At 35.5% G+C, this 12,150-nt stretch overlaps 1 protein-coding gene across 1 annotated transcript; it reads right to left on the reverse strand.

Annotated features, from left to right (window-relative positions):
* Window positions 1-563: 563 nt before the first annotated feature.
* LOC110693202 lies at window positions 564-3,361 on the reverse strand. Its single transcript, XM_021870333.1, has 2 exons — window positions 1,687-3,361; window positions 564-1,235 (listed from the first exon to the last, which is right to left on the reverse strand). Exons 1-2 carry the CDS (start codon window positions 2,276-2,278, stop codon window positions 868-870), a joined length of 960 nt encoding a protein of 319 aa, XP_021726025.1. The 5' UTR covers window positions 2,279-3,361; the 3' UTR covers window positions 564-867.
* Window positions 3,362-12,150: the final 8,789 nt, after the last annotated feature.

Consider the following 12,150-nt stretch of genomic DNA (forward strand, 5'->3'; position numbering starts at 1 on the left):
AAGTTGCTTTGTAACACCCTAGTAGTAAAGACTAAAGTAAGGTCATGTAACCCCTTAAGGAAAGCATCTCCTTTGCGGCGGCATCTCCATCTCAACAACAATGGTGGCTTGTGGGGGGAAGGGTAAATCCCGTGGAGGAAGAAGGTGGAATTTTGAGCTACCATGTGGGCGTGGTGAGAGAAGAAAAAATGGTGGAAGAAAGGATTGTAATTACAAATTTGCCCTCAATTTCATTGATAAAATGACCCATTTGCACCACAAAATCACTAATATACCAACTTGGTTTATCACAATAATGAACTTGTATTTCCTCGTACATAAGAGTACGAAAATCATTATAAAAAAAAATGTGGAAATATAAACCAAACCCAATATGTATAATTTGTAAATTGAGAATACAATGCACTTCTTGATCACAAATCAAACATTATCATAGTCAAATTTTATGTCAAATTGATCTAATGCTAAAAAAGATTTGAATATCATATTCATGTAGGAAAATAAAACCATTAGTCTGAGACACAGAGACAAACGGGAATCAATTAGCAAATTTGTGTATATTGAACTTTTTTTTTTTTTTCCTTCGATACAACATTTTTTTGCAAACAAATGAAAATTTCTTGCCATATTCGCAATTTCCTTCATAAAATCAAATTAAACATAGCCACTAGAGAACCAAAAATCAAGCTAATTACAGGGTTCCAACAATACCAAATTGATTTCCTGCTAGAATTGCAAAAGAAATCTTTGCATGACCTAGCTCACATTTGAACTCTCAAAATCCCACCCCTTAAAAAAATAAAAAAATTTAAATCCGAAAAAGATAATTATTATATCTTTTTTACATTTTAATTTTTTTCATTACATCTAGTGGGACCCACGACTAACCACCTCTTTGTATTGGTTAAGTGAGTCTTGCCGTTGCAACCGCATCTCCTCGTTAAACTTCTTGATAAACGCCTCAACACGGCGGTTCAACTCGTCTTGACTCAGCGACGGCTCTCTCCTCAGCCTCGAACTCGCACTCGCCGGCGATGCGCTACCTCTTCCGTTGTTGAAAGTGTCAGATTTCTTCATCACCTTGACCGGAGACTCCTCCGGCGATGCTCCGGCGAATGTGTCGGACTTCTTCAGGTGACGTGTCAACGGCATTGACCGTCCCTCTGTTATCGTCCGCCACGTGGACTCCAGTGTCTCTTGTTTTTTTGGCCTTGATACTTTCAGCACTGCTTTTCCTGCTCACAAGTGTCATTTGTTACCGTTAGAATACCGATTGAAATTCAAATTTATTCATCATTTTACCGTTGAAATTAAAAAATTTGAAAGCAAACTAAAATTAGTTGTCTTTCTGAAACAATTTACTCTACTGAAAAATAATGACAGAGTTGTACATAAAACTGTAAAACAAAAAAAATGTCAAAATCAAACCATTTGTGGATAATTTTAAGCTAAATCGCTTATTCTAAATGTGAAATCAAATCTCCTCTATATTAATCCATATTAGTTACTTCCTTGTAATTATTTGTACTCCATACAATATAAATCACACAAAAATCTGCAATACAGTGAACTAATCCATATTCAAAATACAACTGATTTTAAATTTTCAGCAAGTATTACAACAAATTAATTTAGTTTTTAGAAATTATTGAAATTAGTACAAATGAAGAGGAGAGAGAAGATTACCTTCAGGACTAGCTTTGACAGCTCTCCGATGACCAAACCTCGCCGAAAAAGACGGTTTCTCCGCCGAAGACACCGGCGAAAATTCCGGCACCACCACCGGCGCACATTTCTCCGGCGAGTTCCACACCGGCTTCGACAGCACAAACTCATCACCATCCTCAAATTTTTCTCTCTCCTCCACGTCATCACTACCACCTCCAACAACTTTCACAGGTTCATCCATTTTAGTAACAATTGGACTGTCAACGTATCCGAACACCACCACATCATCCTCTTTAGCGACCTCCATTACCGCCACGTGTACATCTTCACTATCTGCCACCGGAAAACTCGCCGGCGCCGGAACTAGGGTTTCGGCATTGCCATCACCGCCACGTGGCTGAAGCTTAGAGGATGCAACAATGGAGATGATGATGCAGTTGATGAGAAGGTACATGTATGGAGGTCTGAGCCATGAGAGTGCTAGCGACCAGAAGAGAGGAAGCTCGGAGGTGAGGAAGTCTAAGATTACCGGCAGTGGTAGTTTGAGTATCACAGCTAGTGAAACGACGCCGGTTGATACTACCACTGCTTTCAACGGTAACATTCCCATTTTTTATTTTTGTAATTTTGATTTTTTTTTTTTTGTTGGGTTTTTGTTTCTTGTATTTGTGAAATGAAGTATGAACAGGGTTTAGGAGAGAGAAAAATGGGGGTATATAAAGGGGGAGACATGGAGGGTTAGGGATTTGTTGGGGGTGGGTGATTCAATGTCAACCGTTGGATTGTGAGAGCGTTGATTTGATGAGTGGAATCTTACCGGCTCACCGATTATGTAAGGTAGACGTGACACGTGCCATTTGGGTAGATTATCTACTTTTATTGTACGAGGATGGTTCTTTTACTTCTCAGTCTCCAAAAAAAAAAAAAAAAAAAAAAAAACAAAAATTAATAAGATAATCATCGAACTCTCATAAAGTCATAATGCGAAAGATTACATCGTATGCATAATTTAGTCATACTCTCTCAGGTTTTTTTAAGAATCATATAAGATTTTATACTATGTATAAACTTTTTTTTGGGTGTTTAGATAGCCATAAGGATGGGTGATAGAGAATCAATCGTAACATCTCTTTGATCCGGGAGGGGAACTCTAACTCCTTGAGTTATCCCTCACTTTCTCTCATGCACTAGTTACCTTTGACTTAGGAAAATTTGTCAACTACAACCAGTATAAATAGTCATTTTGCGGGTTACAACCATTTAAGTTAATTTTTGCAAATTACAACCAAAAAAAGCTACTCAATATTTTAAATTACAACCAAAATTCAATTTCCAACCACTGTCATCATAATATAACGTCATCAATCAACTAATTATATAAAAACAATAACCCCTAATCGATACTAGTTTGAAAACATAATACAGTGACGTTATTATGGATGTCAACGGGGCGGGGCAAGGGGATGGATGCTAGCTTTCTTATCCCCATTTCCGCCTAACATTATATTCTCATCCCTATCCCCATTCTCATCCCCATCCCCGTGGCGGGTCCAAAACTCATCCTCATCCCCGTGCCGAATCCAATTTTAAAACCATCCCGCCCCACCCCCATTTGGATATCCACCCCCACTTAAACCCCATCCAAAACTCGCTTAGTCCCCCGCCTCCCAAATACAACAACACTACATAATATATACTTCCTCCGTTTCTATTTAGTTGATGCGTTTAATTTTGGCATACATATTAAAGAGAGGAGAGAGAATTATTAAGCAAGTGGGGTAAACTAAAAAAGCAAGGTATAAAACTTACCCAAAAAGGAAATGTGTCAACTAAAATTAAACTTCCTAAAAAGGAATACGTGTCAACTAAAAAAAACGGAGGTAAGTATTACTGTAAAAAAAATTCATTGTTTATATTACACTTTTAATTTATTTTTTTTATTTTTTATTTTTTATTTTTTATTTTTTTTTATAATATAAGTGTATGATAATGTATTAATATTTACTACTTTATTTTACATAATAATTTTTTTTTTATATGAAATAGTATAAAAGTATACAATTTTTATAAAAATATATAAATGGGTATGGGGTGGGGATGTGGAGGGAGCGGGGATGGGGCGAGTACAACCTAAAATCAACCCCCGCCCCATCATCCATGGCGGATATGATTTTTATACCCATCCCCGTCCTACCACCCGCCAATCCGAGACCCATCTTCGTCCCATTGGGGCGGAGATGGGACAGATCTCCTACTTGACCCGCGCCACTGACATCCCTAGACGTTATCGAAAATTGGATTTTGGTTGTAGTTTAATATGTTTGGTGACTTTTTTGTTGTAATTTGCAAAAATCAATTTACATGGTTGTAACCTGCAAAATTGATACTTTTACCCATTGTAATTGGCAAATTTTCTATTTTTTTTTTTACTACAATATAATTTATAAACATGATTATGTAATATATTTTTAGATTTATTACAATGTCTATTTTCATGAAATAATTTTTTAAAATTTTTAATAAAATCTAATAAAAAATATTGAGGGTCAAAGTTATGCCTCGACAAGTGTGAAAACTCAAGTGATGCATTTAAAAATAACAAAGTGAATACATTTCTAAATTATTACTATACCAAATTAAAAAGGTAAAAGCTAACAAACGCTACAAGGCGTTGAATTAGATAACTAAAAGCAAACATATTAGATTAAAATGAATATAAAATAAACTGACGCGTGATTTTGACATGCATTTCCAAATTAATAACACTTTAAGAGATATTTTAAATGCTTATCTAACATCCGTGTCGTTAGCAAAATTCAATTAAAAAGATATTTAATGTTTATGTTACTCTAAGAACATACTTGTATATCATTACCGTTAATTGCAATTTAAATATTATATGGAAAATGTATTTTGAAAAACTATTAATACACCTTTTAACTAAGATAGGAGTTATTGACCATTGCCAAAGTCACTAGCTTGTAATTTTTGGGAATTTTCTAATAAACAAGGGTCACAATGAAATGGAAATGAAATTATTGAAAAAAATCTTCGAGGCGTGAACGGGATCACTTTCTCAAAGTATAATTTCGACCCTATATTACAACCATGTACCACGGAAATTACTCAGGAGATACAACTAAGAACAATTACTATCACTTATAGGATGATAACAATTCAATGTATTAAAGTGTGTTATATTTTGTGATAATGAACAATCTGATTATAACTTCCTATGTCAAAGTGATCAGATAGAAATTATATTTCATCTCTCAACCTACCTTTATCATGTGAAGAGTTTCTCATATATATAAGATAGTAGTATGTCACTGCATTTTTCAAACGTAACAATGCATTAAGTCATGCATTAAACAATGCTTTAAGTCATGCATTGAACAATGTATTAAGACATACATTAAACAATGAATTAAGACATGCATTAAACAATGCATTTAGTCATCAATTAATACATTAAGTTATAATGCATTAAGTAACTGCCATACTAATGCAAGAGATACCGAAATCGAAATCCTATGTAGCAGTTGCAACATAATTAGTGACGAATCAGCCACTTTCTTTCTTTCTGTTGATTAGTTGTATACTACTACCTTAATCATATGTTGTCTAAGTCGTGACACCTTAATCAAATGGCTTAAACTTAACATAACATGAATAATAATCAACTACATACTCTAAATTCTCCAACAATCCTCTCCCATTTAGAGTATTTAAAACGATTGATTGCATAAACACATCATCATCACAAAAATAATCTTATGCATACATGAAAGTGTACAAAGACTTGAACTCCCACTTAGTGCAACATACAATCCAAGAATCCGTCTCCATTCGGTATCGTAAAACGTTTGAACCAAAAGCAACACATATTGGATACTTGAAAATATTACACATACAAGATTAATTACTTAAATACATATTAACTTGACACTTAAGCCATGTGTCCATATTTATTCATAAGTACACCGAAGCTATGCCCATAATAACTTCTTGAAGCGGCTAAACCTCATACTTATATAGGTAGATTTCCAAAACATGCTCCTGTGACAAAGCACAATATCAGGAATTCTATTAAGTTAAACAACCTCTTATACATCACAGAAAATCCGGAACTTCACCTTGGATGAATAAACAAGTTCCCAATCAGCAAATGAAAAAGTTAATCTTATTGAACTTAAGACCCAACGTCTTATTGGGCGTTAAGTTAAGACTCCCTCATTTGTAATTATTTAGGGCTCCAATCCTAAAGCGATTACAATCCTATTGTTAACATCTCTTGGCAATGCCTTTGTGAAACAATTAGCAAGATTAAGATTTTTTCAAACATAATCAATAGTGATCACACTATCCTTGATAGGGCCTTGAATGTAACTATGCCGTACTCCAATGTTTCTTGACTTACCATTATAAACTTGGCTATAAGCCCTTACCAAGGTAGCATTATTATCACAATGTATCACTATTGGTGAAATTGGTTTTGACAACAAAGGAATCTTAAACATGAGATCCTTCAACCATTCAGCTTCTTTACCAGCCGAATGCAAAGCAATGAACTCCGATGTCATTGTGGAGTCCGCAATGCAATTTTGCTTCTTAGAAGCCCATGAAATAACATCTACCCCATATAGGAAAACCCATCCACTTGTGGACGAATGATCTTTATTAGAGATCCAACTTGCATCCGAATAAACTTCTACAACCGAAGGATATCCACTATAAGACAAACCATAATCCATGGTTTTCTTCAAGTACTTCAACCGCTTGCCAATGTAGCATACTAGGATTACTAGTGTACTTACTTAGTTGACCAACTGCATAAGCAATATCTGGCCTATTACTTATCATGGCATACATTAAACAACCTATTACTTCAGCATATTCAAGTTGTGAAACCGCATTACCTTCATTAGGTATTAACTTTATGCTAGGATCCATAAGTGTTGAATAAAGAGAATTAGAGTCATCACTCACATTAAATTTCTTGAGCACAATTTCAATGTAATGAGACTGTGATAAGATCAACTTTCCTTTTCCTTCCTTATTCATATGCCCAAAATGACATTTGCTTCTCCCATGTCTTTCATGGAAAACTGAGAACTAAAGAAGGATTTTGTCATCCCAACTTGTGACAAATCCGTTCCAAAGATCAACATGTCATCTACATATAGACAAATTATGACACCTTGACCGTTGTCATTAAATTTGCTATAAATACACTTGTCTGAATTGTTCAACTTCAAACCATTAGACAACACAACCTCATCAAACTTTTGATGCCATTTCTTAGGTGCTTCTTTTAGCCCATACAATGATTTAATCAACTTGCAAACTTTTCCTTCTTGACCTTTGATGAGTGACATTTATGTTACCCTTAGGGGTAGTGTATTAATCTTTTTTCTCCTGTTTTTCTTAGGTTTTTCTACCTCTTTTCTCCTCTTATGGCTTCCTTTTCTTTTATGGATGAAAAGTATGCTTATTTGCGCTTGTTTTGATAATCTTTATGCATAATTTTATCATCCCCATGCTCTCGTGATCTTTGCTATCTTTTGCAGGTTCCATGACGGTCCTAAGCACGGTAGGAGGCCCCTTGACCAAGTATGGAGGCATGGACAAAGACAAGAGGAGCAAAAGGGAAGAAGAGGAAGTTCAAGAGGAGGTGTGGCCGAACCTCTAAGAGGTTCGGTCGAACCAAGGTGTGGTCAAACTTTTGAAAAGTTCGACCGAACCTCCAAGGCAGTTTCAACCAAGTTTTCAGCATGTTTACAGGAGGGGTCGAACCAGGAAAGTTCGACCAAACAAGGATCAGGGAGGTTCGACCGAACCTACCCTGAGTTCGGCCGAACCTACCCTGAGTCCGACCGAACCTACCCAGAGTTTGGTCGGACCTTTTCCCGTTTCAGCTGACTTTTTGCGGAGCTTCCTAAGCAATTTTGTAAGGGGTATAAATAGTTTTTTTTTGCTCATTAAAGAAAAAGGATTTTTTTTTCAGTTTAGAATAGATTTTTAGGTTAGTTTTAGGTTTTAGAGAGAGAAACTCTCAAAATTTTAGAGAGAGAAACTGAGGAGCACAATGGTTTTCATGGATTTTGGATAATCAAATGAGGAATTTGAAGATCTCCACCTTATATCAATGAGCATTTCTTACTTTCTCTTCTCTTATTGCTTTATTTAGTTGCTTTCATTATGCTTGAGTAGTTTCCCTTCTACTAGGTGTTGAGTGAGGCTTTGTAATGATTATTTGAGTTATTTGAGATAAATTTGATGATAATTGTGTGATTAAATTGATTGAATTGATGTTGGCATGTTGTTTGTTTTAGATTGGATTGATCTCCCATGATAGCACACTTAATTGCATATTGGTTTTAGTTTGACAAGGGATTGTGAATTAGAATTGATATATTTGATTGCATTTTGGGTAATTTTCTTCTATGCACCTAGTCAATGAGGGATCTAGGCTAGGAATTTGAGAGATTACTTTTGAGTGTAGTTAATTCTCATTATAATTCTTTCTTTGCATGATTGATTATCAAATGGATTCTCATTAGCTTATTAATTGTTCTAAGTGGATCTTTTCCCCTAGTAGACTTTATCATACCTTGTTCTTTATATGTGTTTTAGTGTAGTTGTAGTGTCCTTTATCCGTAAATCGACTTCGGCATAGCTTAGGCATTAGATTAAGAACAATCTAGCATTACCGTTCCTTGTGGTTCGACTCCGAACTTACCACTAGACTTGTTTAGGGGTTAGTTTTAGGATTTATAAATTTATTTGATTGAGTGTGGAATGTGCGACCGTTCTAACGCCCATCAAAATGGCGCCGTTGCCGGGGAACGGTGTCAATGCTTGATTGTTTTTGATTGCTTGAGTCTAGGTCTTTGTGTATACTTTTCTTTTTATTTTATTTTTTTTAATTTTTGCTTGTTTTTGTAAAAAAAAATGGCAAGTAACTCGTTTCCTCAATATGACAATGAGCCTTTTTGTGAATATTTCAATAGACTTGTGGGATATTTGGATTTTGATTGTTGTAGTCTTTGGGAGGCTTGTGAGATTTGTTATTTTGGTTTGAATGAGCAAACTAGGGATGAAGTTGAATGCATGCATAATGGTGAATTTAGAGCATTATCAATTGATGATGCTTGGGATTTTTATGTTTGGTTTGCTTGGGATGTCTATAATAAGGGTAATCATGATTCTATTATTGATATGCAATGTGTTGATACTTCTAATATTAGCATGAATTCCCATGATTTGTTACATGATCCATTAAGTGAACCTAAAACACATGATTTCAACTCTATTTCCTCTTTTGTTCATGATGATGAGGTACATGCTCAAGTTGATGCTAATGGTGTGTTTCAATATTCTTCATTATTTACCATGCCTTCTTGTGATGTGCTTCGTTCCCTTAATGATGAATCTCATGTGTTTGATTGTGCCCCCACTCCCCGATGTGATGTATATGCTCATAATCTTAATGTTGATTTTTCCAATCTTGGTTGTACTTCTTCTTCTCTTGTTGAGCCTCAACCTTCAACACCTTTTGAATCCCTTATTGCTACTTTTGAATCTCAAATTAGGTGCATTGAGCTTGATAATGAGCTTGGGCCTAGTAAGGAAATGATTCTTAATTCTATGAGAGGTCAATTAGAGATAATGAAAAAGAATGAGGAGCGTCTTGAGGAGGGAAGGAGAAGAAAAGAAGAGTTAGAAAGCCAATTGTCACCCTTGATGCTTGTTTGTGAAAAATCCCAATTTAATGTGTGTGTTGAGGATGATGATGATGATTTTGAGCAACCAAGAGAGTGTGAGGATCCCATTGGTGAGCATATGAGTGATGGTGAAGGAGTTGAGAATGAAGAGAGTGTTGATTTTGAAAATCCTAACCCTTTTTCCCATCTTGATGAGTCTCAAGTGCATGATTGTGATCCTTTTATCCATGAGTATTTGGATTCATTTAAGGTTATGTCTAATGTGTTTATTGAGTGTCAAATGAAAACCCATAGCCTTTTGAGTGAGTTCATTAAGAATGCTTCATGGGAGAGAGACCATTTTGAAATGAATTTGCATCCATTCATGCATGGCTTTGAGATTTTAGGCTTTAAGGAAGTTGAGGGAGTTGTTGTTCATGATTGTAGTGAAGGGGATTATGTAGTTCCTCTTGGAAGTTGGATGTTTGAGGGAGATCATGATCATGAGTGTTCTTCTTTTGAGGATTCTATGATTGATTTTCATGCTCAAATTGGTGATTTGAGGAATGGTGGTGAAGAAGAGACCATTTGTAAGACCATTGCTCCTATCCCCTTCTCTCATGTCCCTTTTTCAAGGAATTTCAACCATATCCCCTACACTCCTATATCCCTTCCTTCCTTTGTTAATGAGCCTATTGGGGACCCCCTTGCCTATGAAGATTTTTATGTCCCTCATTCGTCTTCAATTGAGGAAAAGGGTGATTTTGCCACCCAAAAAGATTTTTGTGAAGAGAGTTTGCCTTTCTATTCTTCTTCTTATTTTCTTGAATTTTCTTTTGATTCTTCTTCTTCTTGGAAACTCCCTCTTCACCTTCTTTTGCGTGCACTAATCTTGGTGCATGCCCTTCTTATATCATTTGCTTACTTGTTATCTTATGAGATGTGTAGTAGTGCATTTGACAAGCTCTTGCGATCGTTGCAATATTATTTACTAGAGCGGTCAAGCTTGGACCTTAAGCAAGCCTTTCTCGGGAAGTAACCCGTGTTTTATTGCTTTCATTTTCTTTTCTTTTTAGAATAGATTTTCTCTCATGGAAATGTTTGTGTGCCTTTTTCTAGGTACATAACTTGATATACTTTGGTGCATTGATTTGGATCAAGAATCAAGGAAGTTTGACTCCACTTTTGCTAGCATGGAAAACAAGATTCAATTTTAGAGGTAGTCGGCTTCAAGAAGGTTTAATTGGGTCATTTGCGGGTACTATACCCACCTAATATCCGGTAATATCCTTCCTTGCTCTTCCTCTAATGATTTGTGACTTGTTAGACATATGTTGGTTGGTTGGATGACTTTCTTTCTTTTCTCCTCCCATGGATTCTTTGGTTTAAAGCTTAGCTTGGGGGAGGGTATTCTATCATGTTTGGTGGAATTTTGATTCATTTATGCCATGCACATTTGTATATGCATTTCCATTTTCTTTATTTTGAAAATTCCAAACAGATTTTGTTTCTATCAAGGCAAATTTGCAATGTGTTTTGTTTTGTTCTTACTTTTGACATAATACGCTTGGACTTGTATTCTTGAATGTCTTTATTCCTAAATTATAAAGGTATGCACGGTTTGAGAATGTGTTAGGTTGACTCTAGGATATGATATGCTAAGGTAGTTGTTAAGAACTTTGAGACCATGAAGCCCTAGTTCACTTGCTTGTGGTAAGATGGAGTTGCTCTCTATGGTGGATATGAAATCAAGAGTTAGTTATTGCTATCCCTAGTGAGGTAAATTGTTCAAGCCTTCATCATACTTTGTTGAGCGGCATATTTGGATCCTTGGCTATTGCATTCTCGTATCTAGAACTTGACTTTTAGCTCCCAAGATCGACCGTGCCACTTTAGGGGATGACAAAGGAATTTCTCTTTTTATAGGATAGATTTTCTATTTTTGAGTTTAGTTTATATTTTCCCCTCTTGATAGCCCTTTTGAGCCATATACCTTCTTTTCTCTAGCCACAATACAAGCCTTGAAGCCTTGGTTTCACTTTCTACCTTTAGTTTTGTGAAGCAATTTAGTTTTCGAGCTTGTTTTATTTTTTATGGTGCAAGTTTAGAATTATGAGTTTATTTGCAAAGCAAGTATGTGTTGTATATAAGTTTGTGCATAAAAGCAAATGCATTTTGAGAAAAAGTCGTCAAAAGTTAAAGAGGCAAGGACTTTTAAATGAAAAAAAAATGTCGAAAAAAAAAAAGGTAAAAGAAGAATGAAAAGCACAAAATGATTTTGTTATAGTTGTTTTTTTTCCCTATTTTTGTTAGTTTGTTTTAAATAAGCTTGGGGGAAATTTATTTTATGAACATAGTTGGTACTTTTGTTTTGGATTCGTTTGGATCTTGTGGAAAAAGTTCCACCCGAGCTTCACATGTAGGTTTACCACCAATTTCAAAAGTTTTCCACACCTTTACTCTCCTAGCCTGTTTATTACAACCTTGAAAGTCCTTTTGATCCTAGATGGTTAAGTCATTTAGTGGTGGCAGGAAATAGGAATCAAGCCTATAGAGCGAGTTTGCATAGCCAAGATGTCGGGTAACCTTCTCAATGTTTTTAATTTCTTATTTTTTTTTTCCGGTTTCTTCGTGGAATCATGAGAAGCTAACTTGAAAGTGGATTTGAAACTAGTAGAGAGAACGTGGTTTGATTGGTTGAAACAAAAGGTGGAATGTGTTTCCTTTAGTTCTCTATGCTTAGCATATGTTATGTTTCAATCAACCTTGGACATCT

Source organism: Chenopodium quinoa, unplaced genomic scaffold (assembly GCF_001683475.1).
Source record: "Chenopodium quinoa cultivar QQ74 unplaced genomic scaffold, ASM168347v1, whole genome shotgun sequence".
Classification (NCBI taxonomy): Eukaryota; Viridiplantae; Streptophyta; class Magnoliopsida; order Caryophyllales; family Amaranthaceae; genus Chenopodium; species Chenopodium quinoa.

What these genes read in the sequence shown, in the direction of transcription:
- LOC110693202 (XM_021870333.1), bottom strand. Translation starts at nt 2,278, where the DNA reads ATGGGAATGTTACCGTTGAAAGCAGTGGTAGTATCAACCGGCGTCGTT. An exon ending in TGTCAAAGCTAGTCCTGAAG is followed by an intron (nt 1,236 to 1,686) that starts GTAATCTTCTCT and finishes ACTTGTGAGCAG; the next exon opens with GAAAAGCAGTGCTGAAAGTA.